General features: G+C 37.7%; 1 protein-coding gene across 8 annotated transcripts in view; it reads left to right on the top strand.

The window, feature by feature from the left end:
• The window catches only part of MIOS (meiosis regulator for oocyte development), a 52,617-nt gene that overhangs the window by 19,195 nt on the left and 12,982 nt on the right, over positions 1 to 20,440 (top strand). For 6 of the 8 annotated variants that reach the window (XR_008558087.1, XR_008558089.1, XR_008558086.1 and 3 more), the window contains 6 exons: positions 1,317 to 1,571; positions 5,401 to 5,570; positions 10,308 to 10,373; positions 12,254 to 12,412; positions 17,063 to 17,215; positions 18,495 to 18,699. Coding sequence is in view for 1 of the 8 variants with exons in the window: in XM_054726114.1 (XP_054582089.1) it covers positions 1,317 to 1,571; positions 5,401 to 5,570; positions 10,308 to 10,373; positions 12,254 to 12,412; positions 17,063 to 17,215; positions 18,495 to 18,699 (1,008 nt within the window). In the remaining 7 variants the exon portion in view is untranslated. The remainder of the gene's footprint in view (positions 1 to 1,316; positions 1,572 to 5,400; positions 5,571 to 10,307; positions 10,374 to 12,253; positions 12,413 to 17,062; positions 17,216 to 18,494; positions 18,700 to 20,440) is intronic. The other 2 variants (XR_008558092.1, XR_008558091.1) reach the window with 2 other exon arrangements.

Below are 20,440 nucleotides of genomic sequence, written 5' to 3'. Positions count from 1 at the left end.
GTTGCTAATAGAGCAGAATGCTTTCCTCATTTTGATGGGCAGGAATTCTCTTTTCTGAGAAATCTTCTTTAGTCTAACTCCTTGACCTATACTGACAACAGTTTCCAATAGTAAGGTTAAAAATAAGTAATTTCAAGTGTATTTGTTAACTATTTTTAAATTTCAAAAATTTTACAAATGGCTCATCTTGAGACTTCTTCATGAAGTTTGGTGGTAAAACTTTCTAGAACATTGAAGAATATGAGTTGCATTTAATAGAGTCCTTAAATTTTCTGTTCATTTGTTTAACCTTTATTTGGTACCAAGTATCATAGGATCAACAACCTTGATTGTGATCTAAATAGTGCTACAAGAATTTATTTAGATTTCTTATGAAAAGAGAATGAGAATATAAAGTCTTCTGATTTAAAGGGAAGGAGGACTTCAAATTGTTCTTATCGTATTTTAGCTTTAGTACTTACCTTAAGCTCCCAAAATATTTTGATGTTTATAATCTCATTTTTCCTTATCTATGTGTATGTATATATACAGAGAGAAAGAGAGAGAGAGAGAGAGAGAGAGAGAGAAACCAGGGAAGGAGGGATAGATAGTGAGCATCTGTTGGAACTCAAGCATAAGGGATACCTTTCAAATAAAGCAGACAAGATGCCTGCTCTTTGGGAGCTCTTGTTCTAATAAGAAAAAAGACTAAAAAATGAAATTGTTTTAAAAAGGGGAGAGCTTATGTTAGTGCTCGAGAAAACAGTGGTAAGTAAGGTAATAGCAGATGGCACCCTCTTTTACATTACTTGGCCAGGGAGGCTTCTTCTGAAGCAGTGACTCAGCTTAGACTATCAAGCGATGACTGTTATTCCTAAAGCTCTTTTTGATAATTCAAGATGCTGTTGTACTTAGCAATATGTAAAGTATATTTTCTTTGTGACATATTTTATATTTATGGTATCATCAAATTAAGGCTGAGAAATTGAATAATCGGAATCTGATGTTGAAATATTTATCTGTAAAACTGACTTATTTTCCAAATATATTTCAAGAAAGGAAAAAAACACACAAAAATCTCATAAATAGACAACAATATGGTTATTAACAGAGGGAAATGAGAGCGGGGGAGGCAAAAGTGGGTGGAAAGGGGGTATAAATGGTGTTGGAAAGAGACATGACATGGCGTGGTGAACACACAATGCAATATGCAGGTAATGTATTATAGAATTGAACACCTTAAACCTATGTAATTTTATTTACCAATGTAACCTCAATAAATTTACTAAAAATAATAAATAATAAAGCAATTAATATAAAAATGTTTCTCGTTTTAGGAATGGTGGAAAACACCAGACATAATTGGAGTGGATTGGATAAGCAAACTGATATACAGAATTTAAATGAAGAAAGAATCTTAGCTTTACAACTTTGTGGATGGATTAAGAAAGGAACAGATGTAGATGTAGGGCCATTTTTGAACTCCCTGGTACAAGAAGGGGAATGGGAGAGAGCTGCTGCTGTGGCACTGTTCAACTTGGATATTCGACGAGCAATCCAAATCCTGAATGAAGGGGCATCTTCAGAAAAAGGTATTGGGTTATATTCTACGGTACTTGCAGTTCATAGATTCCCTATTTTAAAAAAAAAAATGCTGACAACTTTCAAAAAACTAATCAGTTAATATTTTCATGTAAATTTTTTTGAAAGAGAAATTAGCACAGTACTGTATCTATAAATATTAGGTCTTCCCTTTTATTTATGCCTTGGTTTAAGTCTGTAAAAAAGAAAATGTGTCTTAATTGTCCTTTAAGGAATGCTCAAATGTGTCCATTTTCAAAGTTTTTTCTTTTAAAAATAGCTCATTTTTTTAAATGTATTTTCTTGGAGATTAGGACTACTTTAGTTTGCAAGCATTTTATGGTGAACATTTGAGTGTATTTTATTTTATACTAGAGGCTCAGTGCACAGATTTGTGCACTGGTGGGGTCCCTCAGCCTGGCCTGTGCCCTCTTGCAATCTGGGACCCCTCGGGGGATGTAGTAGTATGCGAAGTCGCAGGCAGCCGGGGAGGAGCCCGAGTCCAGACTGGGCTCTGTGCCGCTCCCACTCATCCCTGCCCTGCTGCCCCTGCTGCCACTTGGTAGCACTGCTGCGGAGGCGGGAGAGGCTAGCACCGCTGCAGCTGTGCTCACCAGCTGTGAGCCTGGACTCTGGCGCCCATTGATCAGCTGAGCAGCACTCATGCTTTGGGGGCACACTGACCACCAGGGGGCAGCTCCTGCATTGAGCGTCTGCCCCTTGGTGATCAGTGTGTGTCATAGCAACCAGCTGGTTGTCCGGTTGTTTTTAGAGAGGAAGAGAGAGAGAGACAATCAGACATTAATTTATTGTTCAACTTATTTATGCATTCATTGGTTGATTCTTGTATGTGCCCAGCACAGGGATTGAACCCACAGCCTTGGTATAGCAGGACAACACTAACTAACTGAGCTACCCAACTAGGGCCCAAAAATTCAGTTGTTTTCTTATCAGTTTTCATATCACTTGAAAATACCTAGGATGTATATAGCTACTGATTTTTAATATACTTGGCAAATTATTTCTGAGTAGTCAGGAAACTTAATTCCTATTTTCTGGTCCACTTAGAAACTATTACAATTTTATTGTACCATAGAGAAAAACATGAAATTAACTGGAATATATTTACTTGCACACTAAAAGTTGAAAAAGCTAATGTTTTGTTCAGATTGACATCTATTTCTTCATTTTTGTTGTAAGTCTTTCCATTTGAGTTTGCAATAGAAGACATGTGGGTAGCTGGCCGGGTAGCTCGATTGGTTAAAGCATCATCCTTACACACCAAGGTTGCGGGTTCAATCCCTGGTCAGGGCACATGCAAAAAGTAAACCAATGAGTGCATGAGTAAGTGGAACAATAAATCCATGTTTCTTTCTATCTTTCTCCTCTCTAAATCAGTCAGTAAATAAAAGAAGACATGGTGATGGGGAAAACAATTGATATTTAAGACCATTTCTAATTAGAATTTTGCTGTGATCTGAGAGCATGATACTTTCCTATCATGTGGAATATTGGTAGATTTGAACACTCCTACTACCAGTAGGGGAAAATTATCTTTCTAGTGATTTTAATATTTTGATTAAGAACTAAAGGAAAGATTTCTCTGAGTCCAATATTCCTTTCCATTTGGAAATAATTTGTTCTAAGCAGGATTCAGAGAAGATATTCTTTCTTTTTTTGTATTAATTATTAAAGACTTTAAATAGTAGGCAGAGAGCAAGCACAAAGTATTTGGGGAAAGTGTTTATAGAAATTAAGAACAAGGCTATTAAGGACATAAGGTGGGAAATCCTGTTTTATTTGAAAAAGAAAGAAAATGATTACAATCAGAAAACAAGAAAACTGCTATGATAAATGTAAAAATACTTAAGAGTAAAAGTTAAAGGTCAATTTAGTTTTCTCTTTTGATGCTAAACTCTTTAGAAGTCTAGACAGCCATAGTGTTGACTTCTAGGTTAGCAGCTTATCAACAGCCACATAAACTTCTAAGAATAAAAGTTTAAAACAGTATTTGTAACAAATACTTTTTTCAAATGTGATAATACTAATAGTTTTGCCCTAGAAAATTTACAAATATAATCCTACCTAATAAAAGAGTAATATGCAAATTGACCCTAACTCCGCTATACCCACAAGCCACGCCCACCAGCCAGTCAAGAGCAAATATGCAAATAAACCCAACCAAGATGGCTACAGCCACAGAGAGCAGGAGGGAGGCTTGGGTTTCCCTGGCAACAGAGGAAGCCAAGCTTTCCGCCTGCCCTTGCCGGCCTAAGCCTCCACTCAAGGCTACAAAGTTTCAGTTAAGAAGGTAAACAAATCCAAACAGAAATGGCAGCAGCTACGGAGCTAGAAAGAGCAGGAGGCAAGGGTTGCCCCCGGCAATGGAGGAAGCAAAGCTTCTGCAACCCTGGCTGGCCTAGGCATCCGCTCCAGGCTACAAAGTTTCAATTATAGATATACATAAGTTCCAACAGAAATGGCTGCCACCACAGAGCAAGCAAGAGGCTTGGCTCCGCTTCAGGCTACAAAGTTTCAATTGTAGAAGATACATAAATCCCAGATTCCAGGTCCTCTGCTTGGGTCGCCAGGGGGCATGGCTGACCTGCAAACCACCACAGGCCCCTCACCCAGGCTGCCTCACACCCCAAGGGAACCCCCACCCTGACCCGGGATACCCTTCAGGCCAACCAGCTGGCCCCCACCCATGCACCAAGCCTCTATCCTATCTAATAAAAGAGTAATATGCAGATTGACCATCACTCCAACACACAAGATGGCTTCCCCCCATGTGGTCAAAGATCCTGCCCCCATGTGGACACAAGATGGCCGGCACAAGATGGCCAGCAGGGAGGGCAGTTGGGAGGGACCAGGCCTTCAAGGGAGGGCAGTTGGGGGCAATCAAGCCCGCAGGGAGGGCAGTTAGGGGTGACCAGGCTAGCAGAGGAGGGAGGTGGCGGGTGATCGGGCCTGCAGGGAAGGGCAGTTGGGTGGGACCCAGGCCTGCAGAGGAGGGCAGTTGAGGGGGACCAGGCCTGCAGGGGAGGGCAGTTAGGGGTGATCAGGCCTGAAGGGGAGGGCAGTTAGGGGCAGACACGCTGGCAGGGGAGCAGTTAGGCATCAATCAGGCTGGCAGGGGAGTGGTTAGGGGGTGATCAGGCTGGCAGGCAGAAGCGGTTAGGGGTAATCAAGAAGGCAGGCAGGCAAACAGTTGGGAGGCAGCAGTCCTGGATTGTGAGAGGGATGTCTGACTGCCCGTTTAGGCCCGATCCTCGAGGGGTCCCAGATTGGAGAGGGTGCAGGCTGGCCTGAGGGATACCCCTAACCCCGCCGTGCACAAATTTTGTGCACCAGGCCTCTAGTATTATAATAAGTATGCTGAAATATTGGTTTTTCTTACCTTGTAGTTAAAACATACACAAATATATGCATTATGTATTTAGGAATAGGATAACAAAATTATTTTGAAAATTAAAGTCCCAAGATATAGTAATATTTACTATCAATGCTTTGAAATGGTAGGGTGGCTTCACTTTTTTTCAGTTAGTTCCTGAGTAGTAATATACGTTATAGGAACCTGCCTGGAATGAGGACTTGAAAATTAAGAGGTACTTGTCGTTTATAGGGTTTGTAATATGGAGAAAAGTTTTATAAGAATGGAAATTTTTACTTGTCCTTTTCAAATTTTCCAGCCTGAACCAAAACCCATATTCAAGTGAGCTTATTTTTTTGCATATAAAATTATATCTCTGATCTTTATTTGTTTATGATTTAAGAATTGAAAGGAGGCAGTATTAAGCTTTTGATCACTTTGATTAGCTGGCTGTTTTTAATATGCAGGTGATCTGAATCTCAATGTGGTAGCAATGGCTTTATCAGGTTATACTGATGAGAAGAACTCCCTTTGGAGAGAAATGTGCAGCACTCTACGATTACAATTAAACAACCCATATCTGTGTGTCATGTTTGCATTTCTGACAAGTGAAGCAGGATCCTATGATGGAGTATTGGTAAGCTAATTTCTGTTTCATAAGGCTCTCTTTTTAAGATAGGAGTTTTTATCTAGCTTGTTAAAATTTTCAAATGTCTGTTGCATAAAAATATTGTTACAGTTTGATGCATTTTCTATTTTTTAAAATAAATTATCTTAAACATCTTTGGAGCAGCAATTCATGAATGTGACTGCCAACCTAGAGTTAGCTGATAGCAAACTGAACTTGATTTTTAAAATAATTTTAGTAATATAATTTGCAGACATAGAAGGAGTAGAATTTTATCCTTTAGCTTAAGAACTGAGCTCCAGAACTCTACAACTATGTAAAAGCATAAATTTTATTTTGAAATATTTTTAAAAGTGTGTGCATATTTCTTATTTTTGTTAAGTGAACCAACACATGATCAACACATGATCAGGATGACCACATCTTATCTGACTTAGTATTTATCATTCTCAGACATGTTCTAGTTTAGAAGATAAATTATATGACACACTACTTATAGTGGCTATTTCATTTTTTCATTATTTGGTCTTTTCATTGCAATTTTTTTCTCTTCTGCTTTAACCACCTATGACCACAATAACCACATAGGTTCTTTTTTTTAAACATTATTGTTCAGATTATTACAATTGTTCCTCTTTATTCCCCCCATAGCTCCCCTCCACCCGGTTCCCACCCCACCCTCTGCCCTTACCCCTCCTCCCCCCCCGTCCTCATCCATAGGTGTACGATTTTTGTCCAGTCTCTTCCTGCACCCCCCACACCTTTCCCCCCGAGAATTGTCAGTCCACTCCCTTTCTATGCCCCTGATTCTATTATATTCACCAGTTTATTCTGTTCATCAGATTTTTTATTCACTTGTTGATAGATATGCATTTGTTGTTTATAATATTTATCTTTAGCTTTTTCTTCTTCTTCCTCTTCTTAAAGAATACCTTTCAGCATTTCATATAATACTGGGTTGGGGGTGATGAACTCCTTTAGCTTTTTCTTATCTGTGAAGCTCTTTATCTGACCTTCAATTCTGAATGATAGCTTTGCTGGGTAGAGTAATCTTGGTTGTAGATTCTTGCTATTCATCACTTTGAATATTTCTTGCCACTCCCATCTGGCCTGCATAGTTTCTGTTGAGAAATCAGCTGACAATCGTATGGATGCTCCCTTGTAGGTTACTAACTCTTTTTCTCTTGCTGCTTTTAATATTCTCTCTGTCTTGCTCTTGGCATTTTAATTACGATGTGTCTTGGTGTGGTCCTCTTTGGATTCCTTTTGTTTGGGGTTCTCTGCACTTTCTGGACTTGTAAGTCTATTTCTTTCACCAGGTGGGGTAAGTTTTCTGTCATTATTTCTTCAAATAGGTTTTCAGTATCTCTCTCTCTCTCTTCTTCTGGCACCCCCATAATTCAGATGTTGGTACACTTGAAGTTGTCCCAGAGGCTCCTTACACTATCTTCATATTTTTGGATTCTTTTTTTCTTTTTGCTTTTCCGGTTGAGTGTTTTTTGCTTCTTTGTATTTCAAATCTTTGACTTGATTCTTGCAATCCTCTAGTCTGCTGTTGGATCTCTGTATATTATTTTTTATTTCAGTCAGTGTTTGCTTAATTTCTAGTTGGTCCTTTTTCATATCCTCAAGGGTCTCGCTAAATTTATCAGCCTTATCTAGAAAATTCTTGAAAAACCTTATAACTGTGGTTTTGAACTCTATATGCAGTCGTTTGCTTTCCTCCATTTCTTTCATTTGTGACCTGCTTCTTTGTCTCTGCATTTTGGCTGCTTCCCTGAGTTGATAGAGTGGCTTTGTGTGCTAGATGTCCTATAGGGCCCAGTGGCTCAGCCTCCCCAGTTACCTGAGGTGGACACTCTTGGTGCACCCCTTTGTGGACTGTGTGCACAGTCTTGTTGTAGTTAAACCTTGATGTTGTTTGTATCACTGGGAGGAATTGACCTCCAGGCCAATTGGCTGTGAGGATTAGCTGTGTCTATGCTGGGAGAACTTCTGTGCTGGAGACACCCTTATGAGACAAGACTTGCAAAATCCTCTGTGCTCAGTTTGGATGGGGCGGAGTCTCAGGGCAGAGCAGACAATAATGGTTTCCCATCAGCCCTGCCCTAATAGGCCCCTGTGTCTTAGTGTCCCGTGGTAATCGCTGCAAGCACCTCTGAGAGAAAGCTGCCCTCGAGTTTCGCCCGCTGCCAGACAGTCCAGTTTCTCCCCAAATGAGTCTGGGTCCCCAGAGTCTCGCCCGGAACTGAAGTTCAGCACAGTCGGGAGCTTTTGTGTCCCTTTCACTTGAGAATGCCAGCCGCGTACTCAGTTGCCAGCCCTCTCCGCGCGCGTGCTCCGTAACTCTGTCTTCTGCAGTTCATCTGAGTCTCAGTGTGCTTTTTTTCTCTTTCCTTCTAGTTGTAGAATTACCACTCAGCCAGCCTTCCTGTGGTTCTGGATGATGTCCGTTTTGTCTTTTAGTTGTAGTTTTGAAATTGTTGTTCGAGGCAGCAGTTTAGGTGTTTACCTATGCTGCCATCTTGGTTTCTCCACATAGGTTCTTTATCACAATGTTGGGAAAGAAAGAATAAAGTGAGATTTGCTTATCAGTTTTACTAGTAGTTTTTGAGTTTTAAACTTCACATCAGTACCACAACTTTCTTTGTTCTGTTGGGCTTCTAACTAGCACCAAGAAGAGCTTTCTAACATGGAAGTTACTTCTTTTTGACATTATAGCATTTTTTATAAAATATACATTGCTTGAATAATTGATTTAAATGTTATTCCCTAAAAATTTATAAAATCATGTATTTTATTGAGGTATCTGAATAAAAATTTTAATAAATGTTAGTATCTGTTTTGGCAATTCCTTAGTTTATCGATTTTGTTCATTTTAAATAATTTGCAATTGGACTTTTCTGACAACTCAAGTTAATATCCGAGAGCATGTTGGGGTTCTTTTTGTTTTTACTATTAGTACTCTTTTTTGTTAAACAGAAGATTTTAAATGTTGCATATTGAAGAAATAAAATGTTACTTTCAGGAAGTGCTGGAGAATGATAAGGACTGGAAAAAATGGATTATTCAAATTTTAAATTGATAGAGAAGTATATTGTCTAAATATTAAATTCTGTATTTTAAATTAAGTGAACTATTATAAAGACCCTTCTTTTCATATAGCTAAATTTGGTTTATTAGGTAGAGATACCTTATCTTGAGTAGGAAGTTCATATTTCCAAACTATTTCAAGAGTGTACCTAATTATATTTTATGTGTAAATAATTATAATTAATGTTTTTATTTTTAAAAATTGTTAAGTTGCAATAATCTAGTGAAAGGTAATGACTTAGGAAATCAAAAGATGAAGGTCTGAATATTTGCTCTGCTACACATACCTTAACTTTTGGGATTTTAGTTTTGTCTAAGTTGTAAAATGGAACAGATAATATTTATAACTCTTTTCAGATAAAAAATTTTATCACATGAAACTGAAACTAAAAGTTACATCCAGCTTGTATCAAACATGTTCCCCTCTTTAGGGCAGAACCCTAGAAAATATTTTATATTTGTGAAAACGTACTAAGATAGGTATCCACTGAAGTGGTGTTTTGTTTAAAGGAGGAAAACTATAATTCATGGAATTACTGACTTCAATGGAAATAGGATTTTTTCCACCTTTAAACAATTTTTTACTTAACACAAAATTAATTGTACCTTCATTCATAGTAAACATTTTTCAAAATATTGTTTTACAGTGTTGACAAGTTCACACAAATTTAAGTATTTGAAAATTTTGACACAAACCACCTAATAGTATTTTACTGTAGGCACAAAATTGTGTGTGTTTATTTATAAAGGTATGTTTTAAAACTTATCAGTTTGTATTTAGAAATATGTGTTGATTTTTTTTTTTCTAAATTCTGTCCTAGTATATTCATACTAGTATACTAACTGGTAATTCACAGATTTCCTATACTTGTTGATTAACTAGTAGCCAAAGAAAGATTTCATATTTCCCCCAAACTAGTTTCTGTTATGGATGGAATACATGGCATCTTAAAATTGACAAGCTGTACATCATTGTTTTTATTTTCTGCTGGAGATTTATAAGACTGAACTAGAATTTTTTTAAATGAATTGGTCAGTATTTAAGAGATAAATTTTTACTTCATAAGGACAATAACTTTAGCGGAGCATTTCTTGAGAGTTATATTAAGTAAGTCATCTTAAATGAAATAAGTCAGATAACTGCCATATGATTTTACTTACATAGGAATCTAAAAAACAAAATAAACACTCTTACTATAGAGAACAAACTGATGGCCACCATATGGGAGGTGCTTGGGGGACCTGATGAAAAAAGTGAAGAGATTAATGAATTACCAATTGATAGTTACAAAATCGTCGTGGGGATGTAAAGTACAGCATAGGGAATACACTCAATAATATTGGAATAACCATGTATGGTGTCAGGTGGGTAATTAGACTTATGGGGGATGACTTCATAAAGTATGTAAATGTCTAACCACTATGCCATACACCTAACACTAATACAATATTGAGTGTCAACCATAATTGAAAATTTCTTTTATTTTTAAAAAGGCATTTTAGGGGGTCAGTGGTTCTACCAATATATACACAATAACTTATTAATATCTTTGAAAATATAATTATATTTTATGTATATAAAATACTTAGTCTTCAAATATTTAAAACTCATAGCACCTATAAGTAACTCCTTGCTTTTTCTCTTCTTTTCAGTATGAAAACAAAGTTGCTGTCCGTGACAGAGTGGCTTTTGCTTGTAAATTCCTTAGTGATAGTCAGGTAAGAACTAGATTTAATTCCATGTTTGAAGTGATTAATATTTATTGTTAGTGGATTGAGAAACTGATCTTTATAAATATACTAGAGGCCCAGTGCACGAAATTCGTGCACGGAGGGGGGTTGTCCCTCAGCCCAGCCTGTACCCTCTCCAATATGGGACCCCTCAAGGGATGTCTGACTGCCCGTTTAGGCCCAATCCCACCGGGCAGTCGGACATCCCTCTCACAATCCAGGACAGCTGGCTCCCAACTGCTTGCCTGCCTGCCTTCCTGATTGCCCCTAACCGCTTCTGCCTGCCAGCCTGATCACCCCCTAACCACTCTGCTGCCAGCCTGTTTGCCCCTAACTTCCCTCCTCTGCTGGCCTGGTCACCCCTAACTGCCCTCTCCTGCAGGGTTGATCACCTCCGGCCAGGGTGTGTGGAAAGCTTTGCTTACCCTGTTGCAGGCGGCAACCCTGGCCTGCTCTCTCAAGCTCCATTCTGCCACCATTTGTTTGAATTTGTTTACTTTCTATAATTGAAACTTTGTAGCTTGAGTGGAGGCTTAGGTCTGGCAATGGCAGGCGGAAAGCTTGGCTTCCTCTGTTACCTAGGAAACCTTGCTCTCTGTGGCTGTAGCCATCTTGGTTTAGGTTAATTTGCATGTTTGCTCTGATTGGATGGTGGGCGTGGCTTGTGGGTGTGTCAGGTATGGTCAGTTTGCATATTTGTCTATTAGGTAGGATGCATGAGTGAGTTATATATGTATATATATATAAATTCTTCTGAAAAGTAAATAATCTATTAGATTAAAATATTATAAATGTATATCATAACTAAATTTACTTTTTAAAATAATGCTGACTTAATATTTTAGTTTATTTTTGTTTTTGGGATTGAGATTGTTCAGTAGATAAAGATGTTAAACTCACCTCCTAGGGATGCTATAAAGGGATCCCTCTGTTTTCTAATGCAGTAAGTAGGTACTGAATAGATATGCTATATATATAGTGAGAAATACATATAAGGCTAGTATTACAATGCTAAGTGTTGTAATAATGAAAAAAAATGCTGGGGGAATATAGAGAAATCTTGACTAGAGTTTGGGGAGGAATGAAGTCTGGGAAGACCTTACAAGAGATGGTTGTTTTTTATAATCTTGATGTTCCCTTTCTACTAAGATTCTATGATTCTGTTGCATCCTACTATAATAGGCAGCAAGAACTTTGCAGAATAATGACAGTTCTCTTTTAAATTTATAACAGTAAATCCTCTATAGTCTTTATAGAATAACTAGAGTCCCGGTGCATGAAATTCTTTCACTTGGGGTAGCCCCTCAGCCAGTCCTGCACCCTCTCGCAGTCCAGGAGTCCTTGGGGAATGTCTGACTGACGGCTTAGGCCCGCTCCCCACTAAGCCAGTAGTTGGACAGCCTTAGCACTGACGTGGAGGTGGGAGAGGCGCCCACCACCACTGCTGCACTTGTCAGCCATGAGCCCAGCTCAGGGCTTCTGGCTGAGCAGTACTCCCCCTGTGGGAGCGCACTGACCACCAGTGGGCAGCTCCTGCATTGAGTGTCTGCCCCCAGTGGTCGGTGCGCATCATAACGACCGGTCATTCCCCCATTCAGTTGATTTGCATATTAGCCTTTTATTATATAGGATTATCAAACACAGAAATGCCTTGCCTTTTAAAAAAATTTTTTTTAATGATCATGAATGTTGAATTGTAATTTATATTAAATGCAAAGACTTAGAGATCATACATCTAGATTTTTGTAGGGGCTTTTGTTTTACAATATTTTCTATTAAGAATAAAATTGTTCCACAATGTAGAAGTTTTGAAGGACAAGAGATAAGTGAAATGGATTGCTTCCGAAAATTCACTTTGAATTTTCCAGTTAAATAGATACATCGAAAAGTTGACCAATGAAATGAAAGAGGCTGGAAATTTGGAAGGAATTCTGCTTACAGGCCTTACTAAAGATGGAGTGGACTTAATGGAGAGTTATGTCGATAGGACTGGAGATGTCCAAACAGCAAGTTACTGCATGTTACAGGTTAGTGCAGTGTGTGGCAGCATCTATCTTAAGGAAAAGATGGTAGCAAATCTACCATCTTGCTATTTGTTTTCCATTTGTTTGGTTTTCTTCTTCCTTTTGTTTTCTATTCCTTTCCTGCCTTCTCTTAGGCTAATTGAATATTTCAGTGTTTCACTTTATTTCATCTAGTGGCTTTTTAGCAAAACCCCTTTTCTCTCTCTCTCTCTCTCTCTCTCTCTCTCTCTCTCTCTCTTTCTTTCTTTTAGACCTAGTTGCTCTAGGTCTAACAATGTATATCCTTAACTCATTAGTGAACATTTTACCTCCTCATCCTTCACATGTCATACCTAATACTCAGACTTCCTACTTCACCCTTTCTTTTTCATACCTCACATCTAACACTTTATACTTTGCTTCATATTTCACATATCACAATTGTTACAACAGTGTAATTCTACTTATACACCCCTTCTTTGTCCTTTGTTATATATTTTACTTCTACATATGTTATAAGCTCCAACTTTGAGTGTTACAATTTTTGCTTTGAACAATTAGTTGTCATTTGTGTAAATTATGTGAAGAACAAAAACATGGGCTTTTATATTTATTTATTACTTATTTACAATTCCTGGTATTGTTTAGATCAGGGCTAGGGAACGTCTGGCCCGCGGGCTGTATAAGGCTTGTGAGATCAGTTGGTCTGGTCCTGCCAAGGCATTAGGAGTGAGCTAATTAAATGTTTGACCAAATATAGCAGGCTAATTTTTAAGTTGATAATTTTGTATGGCCCTCGAATGATGTTATAAATATCCAAATGGCCCTTGGCAGAGAAAAGGTTCCCCACCTGTGGTTTAGACCAATAGATGCAAATTTTATCTAGTATTCTTTTCCTTTGGTCTTCTCTTTAGGATTTCTTATAGTACAGAAATACTGGAGACAGATTCTTTCAGTTTAATTTTAAATGACCATTTTGTTCTTGTTTTTCTTTCAACACTTTAAAGACGTTTCATAGTGTTCTGGCCTCCCATTATTTCTGATGACAAGTCAGCTATTAATCTGTTGTCCCCTATGTAATTTTTTATCTTTTCCTTGAGCTCTTTTCAAGGTTTTCTTTTTTATTTTTTTTTTATCAGTTTAACCTTAATGCCTAATGTGGTTCTATTTTTCCTGCTTGTGGTTTGCTGAGCTTCTTGGATCTGCAAGTCAGTGTTTTTCATCAAATTTGGGAAGTTTTCAGGCATATTTTTTTCAGCCTCAATCTCATTCTTTTCTCTTGGACTCTATTATACATATACTAGAGGCCTGGTGCGCAAAATTCGCGCACGGGGGTGTATGTGTGTCCCTCAGCCCAGCCTGCACCCTCTCCAATCTGGGACCCCTCAAGGGATGTCCAGCTGTACCCTCTTCAATCTGGGACCCCTCAAAGGATCGGGCCTAAACAGGCAGTCAGACATCACCCCCCACAATCCAGGACTGCTGGCTCCCAACCACTCGCCTGCCTGCCTGCCTGATTTTGTCTAGCTGCTTCTGCCTGCCAGCCTGATCACCCCCTAACCACTCCCCTGCCAGCCTGATCGATACCTAACAGCCCTCCCATGCTGGCCCTATTGCCCCTAACTGCCCTCCCTTGCGGGCCTGGTCACCCCTAACTGCCCTGCCCTGCTGTCCTGGTCGCCCCTAACTGTCCTCCCCTGCCGGCCTGGTTGCCCCTAACTGTCCTCCCCTGCAGGTCTGGTTGCCCCCAACTGCCCTCCCCTGCAGACCTGGTCCCCCCAGCTGCCCTCCCCTGCAGGCCTGGTCCCTCCCAGCTGCCCTCCCCTGCAGACCTGGTCCCCCCCAACTGCCCTCTCCTACAGGCCTGGTCGCCCCTAACTGCCCTCCCCTGCTGGCCTGGTCGCCCCTAACTGCCCTCCCCTGCCAGCCTGGTCCCCCCCAACTGCCCTCCCCTGCAGGCCTGGTTCCCCCCAACTGCCCTCCCCTGCAGGCCTGATTGACCCCAACTCCCCTTTCTTGCAGGCCTGATCGCCCACAACTGCCCTCCCCTACTGGCCATCTTGTGGTGGCCATCTTGTGTGTCCACATGGGGGTGGCCATCTTGTGTATTGGAGTGATGGTCAATTTGCATATTACCTCTTTATTATATAGGATTAAATCATTTAACATTACCCTATAGGTATCTGAGGTTCTTTTTCTTCCATATTTTTTTCTCTGCTATTCAGATTGGATTAATGCTATTCATGTATTCATTGTCTGTCACTTTCTTTCTGATGTTAAGTTTTCCAGGGAATACTTAATTTCATTTATTGTGCTTTTTCATTTTAGAATCTTGTTGTATAGTTTACATTTTTCAGCCCAGATCATTATCTATTCACTAATTAAAACACTATTTTTCTTTAAGTCTTTGAACATGTCTAATAACTGTATGTCAGCTAACTCTAACATTTGGAATTTTTTAGGTTTAGTTTCTATTGACTGCCTTTTTCTTTAACGTTGAATCACATTTACCTGTGTCCTTATATGTCTAGTGATTTTTAATTTAATATTGCATGTTATGTACAGTACATTATAAAGTTCTGGGTTCTTTTACCTTTTCCTGAAGAATTTTTGTTAATACTTTTGGAAGTTACTTGCTGCTCACTCTGGTCTTACATTTTGCTACTATGGGTCTATAGAAAGCCCAGGGTATTCTGCCCGCTCTTCTGATTTGGATAGACTTAATCACTGAACTGTTTCCTCTACATATTTTGTCAGAGTTTGACTGTAGGTTTTATAGGGGCAATCTAGAGAAGACTTACTGAATATGAATTGACCAAATTTTCTTAGTTTATCCTTACTGCCATGGAAGAGGCAAGAGGGGGGTATGAAGAATTCTTTAGAAAGCAACACACAAAACAGGGCTTGTATTCTACTTTAGTACTTAGTTCTAACTAGTTGCTCATAATTAAGACTAGAGTAGATGTTTAAGTCAGAAGAGAAACAGTCCAGAGATGGAAGATGCTGACCATGCCTTGCCATACCAGCAGTCAGCAGATGTGCATCACTGCAGATTGCCCAGGACCAAACCAGAGAGGGTCGGACCTGCATTACCACCATTTGTCCACCATCCAGAACTGAAATATCATTGCTGTTATGAACACATAAACAACTGTTGGACATAGAAATCGGGACTCAAAAGAACTGTTGGCCCAGAAAGAAACTCACTATAGACTGATTCATTTGCCTCTCAGCATAACCATTATTGCTTGTCTCATTTTCGGTTCCTATAAGTGTATTCCTAGTATCACATGAGCTCACTCATCTAGGGGAAAAGATGAACAACATAGACTGATCAAGAACAGCATTGATCAGACTGTCAGACCTCAGAGGGAAGGTAGGGGAGGGTGGGGATAAGGGAGAGAGATCAACCAAAGGACTTGTGTGCTTGCATATGAGCCTAACCAGTGATCACGGACAACAGGGGGAGGGGGGCATGCGTGTGGGGGGGTGTTGGGATGGGAAGGGGGGGGTTGATGACAAATATGTGATACCTTAATCAATAAAGTAATTTAAAAAAATAAAATTAAAAAAAAAGAAATGAAATTGTCGACTAACAGTTTTTCTTTAGCTAAATGAACTCTGGTAATGGAAATTACTACCTACCAGTAATTAATAGGTGAAATATATGTTCTATTTTAATGGAATGTGTAAAGATAGATTGTCTTTATCAGGTGTTATAGGTATCTTTCCATTTTTCATAAGTAAGATGCATGCTAAGATCGAACAGTTTCGTTTTCTATCTGGCTCCCAAATAAAATTGGGAAAACTGGGCTTCACATTGATGCCCGAGCATCACTGGAGGTAGACATATTCTCCTTTCTTTGTAAGTTAAGGAAATATTTGTTGGACAGGCCTGTAAGCATTCTGTGAAAACAAAGCAACGATAGGTGAAATGTGGAATGTGACGGCTGCCAGGGAAAATACAGCTTTAGGAAGAGACCTACTGGAAAGAAATTAAAATTACTAATGAGAAAAAATCTAAAGTAAATTTAAGGAAAAGAAATTGTTGTTTTGTACTATGTCTTAAGGGCATAAGAACTAAGAATATTTTTGGCTTTATTTTTCTTTTTAATTTTTAAGGTAATAAATGTATGTTTTAATTGGGGGTGAGAGAGAGAATAGGCAGGTTTAACTTTCAGATAAATAGGTATACAAAATATAATCTCAGTTCACAGTACATTGCTAGATAATGAAGGACCAGACTCAGTATTATTTTTAATCTGATTAAGTAGCTTTGGTGTGTATTTGGATCAGACAATAAACAGATTTTGTGAACCCAGAAATTTTGATTGTTGAGACAAAGAGTATTCACATCACTTTTTACTGCATTTAACCAGGAAGGTGAATTGTTTGTTTTCAGGTTTTTAAGCTTTTTACCCTTCCCTGGCCAATCTAATGATATCTACATTATATATATACACATTATATATTTCTGTCATTAGTAGAGACCAGCTTAAAGTAAATTAATGGAGGTTCCAATGATTATTTTATCTCTGTCCTCATTAGGAGTCAGCTTTTGGCAGAAGGAGGCCTATTTCTTCTGTGTGTGACTTGTACTCACATGTTACCTAGAATCTTCTGGTTTAGCCAGGAAATTTTTAAACAACTAAAATAATCATTCTTTATTTTTAGGGTTCTCCTTTAGATGTTCTTAAAGATGAAAGAGTTCAGTACTGGATTGAGAATTATAGAAATTTATTAGATGCCTGGAGGTTTTGGCACAAACGAGCTGAATTTGATATTCACCGGAGTAAGTTGGATCCCAGTTCCAAGCCTTTAGCGCAGGTAAGTATATTGCTTTGGAGAGAATCAAATAACATTTATAGCATAGTCTAGCCAAAACTAGAAGTATTTGTAGCATATTATGTAGGCTACATTTAGAATTCGATTTAATAAAATGATTAGCTCATTCTTTTGCCTATATTGAGTTCACACTGATGTCTTTATCCCAAACTACACTTTGTCCTTTATCTCCCTTGTCTTGGTCCTTCCACTTTCTAACAATCACCTCAGTGGCTTGAGTTTTAATAAGATAAAGCAAACCACAGCAGGCCTAGAGGATCTGAAGCAAAACTAAATTAATCCTAGAGGATCTGAAGCAAAACTAAATTAAACCTCCGCTGTCTGAGGTTTTCCAGTATATTTTAATAAACCCTTTCAGAATCTAAACTACTCTATGGTGTTATAAATTCCATTTATGTATTATTTTTCTGCACTATTTATATGTTATAAGGCAGGATTTTTTTTAACAGTATATACATATATAGCTGTATGTCTGCTTGCACATGGAAATTTTACATTTTTTCTTTTTGCATTAGTTTAAAAAACATGAAATGAATTATCTCATAAAGCACATGACATAAGATACACTAAGTTCAGACATTAAATATCAGGTATATCCTCAATGTGAGCACTGGATGGTGCTGTTCTCTTATTTTAGAAAGTTGAGAAATTATTGCTGCTACTAAAACAACCTGAGTATTAGTAAAATTGCATTACATAATAATACTTGTTACTGATCTGTATGATAAGTATTTAAGAACTTAGGAGTTCAATTCAATTTAAAGCAGAATGGACGGTTACTGATGCTTTTATTCTCTAGTTTTAACTATTTACCATCACAGGATCCTTAACTCCTTCCTACCTTAGGAAATGAGTGTTTTCTTTATAAGAAAATATTGTATAAGAGATTATATCATGGAACTTTGGATCAGAAGTCATTTTTAATGTCTCTGAGTCCCTATTATTTCTAAAATATTGGGATCTAATGTGAACTCTGAAGTCATTATTATTTCTAAAATGTTGGGATCTAATGTTGCCAAGTTTTTCTGTATACAGTATATCAGTGGCATTAGGAAGAATATAACTAAACAAAGGTAACAGAAAGTACTCAATGTAGTTGCTAAGTGGAAATCTTAAATAAGAGCTAGTCAAACTTAGCAGATAAATTATTTTATAATTCAAAATAATGTTTAAAATTTATTTTAATTTGTTAGGAGCAAACTTTGAATTTTTTACTTATAAAGTTTGCATTATACTTTAACTTCTTTTACTTGTTTTCCAGGTGTTTGTGAGTTGCAATTTCTGTGGCAAGTCTATCTCCTACAGTTGTTCAACTGTGCCTCATCAGGGCAGAGGTTTTAGTCAGTATGGGGTCAGTGGCTCGCCAACGAAATCCAAAGTCACAAGTTGCCCTGGCTGTCGAAAACCCCTCCCTCGATGTGCACTTTGTCTCATTAATATGGGAACACCTGTATCGAGCTGTCCTGGTATGACAATTCTACAATATTCTCTTCTGAGCTGAAATTGTTCTTCCATAATTGATCTAATGTAAATAAAAGAAATACTAGCTTGATTTTATATTCTAAGAGCAAGCCACTTGCTGGCTTTTGTTCCCTATGGTTTATGAAATCTATACATTAAAAGTAAAATCTATGTCCAGGATACCTCAGGTAATCTCACAAATTCTAGCCAATTTGAAGTGAGAAGAGCTTAAATATTAAGTAATGTTATTTCATTTTCTTGTCACTCTTTCTAAGAGGGGTTCCTCAAATATTATATTTAAAAGTCAGTGTGCCCTCATCTAATAACTACCTTTTATGCATAAAGAGTTTTTGATAGTCTCAAAGCACTTGCACATTTCCTCTTATTTCATCTTCAGAATCTACCTGTGAAATACATAGAGAAAGTATTAATCTAAAAGTAAAATACCTTTACTTGTAGGATTTAGTGCTGTTTCTGCAATATTTATCAGTTACCTAGCAAGTATTGTATGTATGGTTGGAAATATTAGGATTATTGTTTACTGCTTATGGTAACATATAGAAAAATATTTGAGAAGAGTAGATAACTGAATATAATGTACCCAGTGGCTAGAAATATTCCAGTTATTTATATAACTCTCTTATGATACTATGGCAAAATTTTCAATTAAAAACATTTTAATATTTGGCACACTGGTATAATGAATAAAAATCTGGATATGATGTCAGAATGCCTGTTTTAGTTACAGCTCTGACATTTCAGTGTGTGAAATTTAGAGTTATGTTAGCTCTTTTTCATATAAAGTGTTGGATGGGGAGATCCTTCATAGTTACGAAATTTTGTAATTCTAGTCTGCAGCTGATTCATTTTAAGTAGTCTGCTTTATTGTTACATTAATATCTGTGAAAGAGATTTGCTGGTATCATTGGTTGAGTAATTATTTTTCAATTTATGCCTTTTTTAAACAAATAAAGGCAATATGTTTTGTTTTCAAATGCACTTGTTACTTTCAATTTAAATTTTAATCAAGGACTTTCATTTTATACATTTCATGTTCTTCACTTTTTATGGCTTCAATACTGATAAATAGAAAATAGAACTCACTGTGCCAGTTAGGAATGTGTATGTCATGTACTGTGATAAATTAAACATCAATGAGTCTTCTACCCTACTTAAGATGGCATTGTCTATGCTAGTGCCTTTGATTATTTTTCCCTGCCTACTCTCACCTCTTTCCTCCTCCCCAGAGGTAACCACTATCCTAAATTGTGTTATTCAATCTCTAGCATGTCTGTATAGTTTTATCACATGTTTAGTTTTGTCTGTGTTTTCAATTCCATACAAATAAATTATGGGTTATATCCTTTGACTTGGCTTTTTTGCTTAACATTGGGGTTTGTTTGGTTTTTAGTGTCAGTTATGCTGATGAATGTAGCTATAGTTTATTCCTTTTTCATTCTTATTTAGTATTCCCTTAATGACTGTAGCAGTTTTTCCACTCTGCTACCTATAGACATGTTTGTTTCCAGTTTTTTACTATTATAAACAATGCTGCTACGAACATTCCTGCATATGTCTTTGTTTAGCATGTACAGAGTTTCTCTAGTGTACTTTACCTGTAAGTAGAAATGCTAAATAATACTGTTTGCTAATGTTTTACTTAGAATTTTTATGTTCTGTTCAGGAGAGAGATTGGTCTTTAATCTTACTTTCTTATATTATTTTTGCCTGATTCTGTTAGCAAAG

This window comes from Eptesicus fuscus, chromosome 14, assembly GCF_027574615.1.
Source record: "Eptesicus fuscus isolate TK198812 chromosome 14, DD_ASM_mEF_20220401, whole genome shotgun sequence".
Classification (NCBI taxonomy): Eukaryota; Metazoa; Chordata; class Mammalia; order Chiroptera; family Vespertilionidae; genus Eptesicus; species Eptesicus fuscus.
This window is presented reverse-complemented; position numbering and strand designations above follow the sequence as displayed.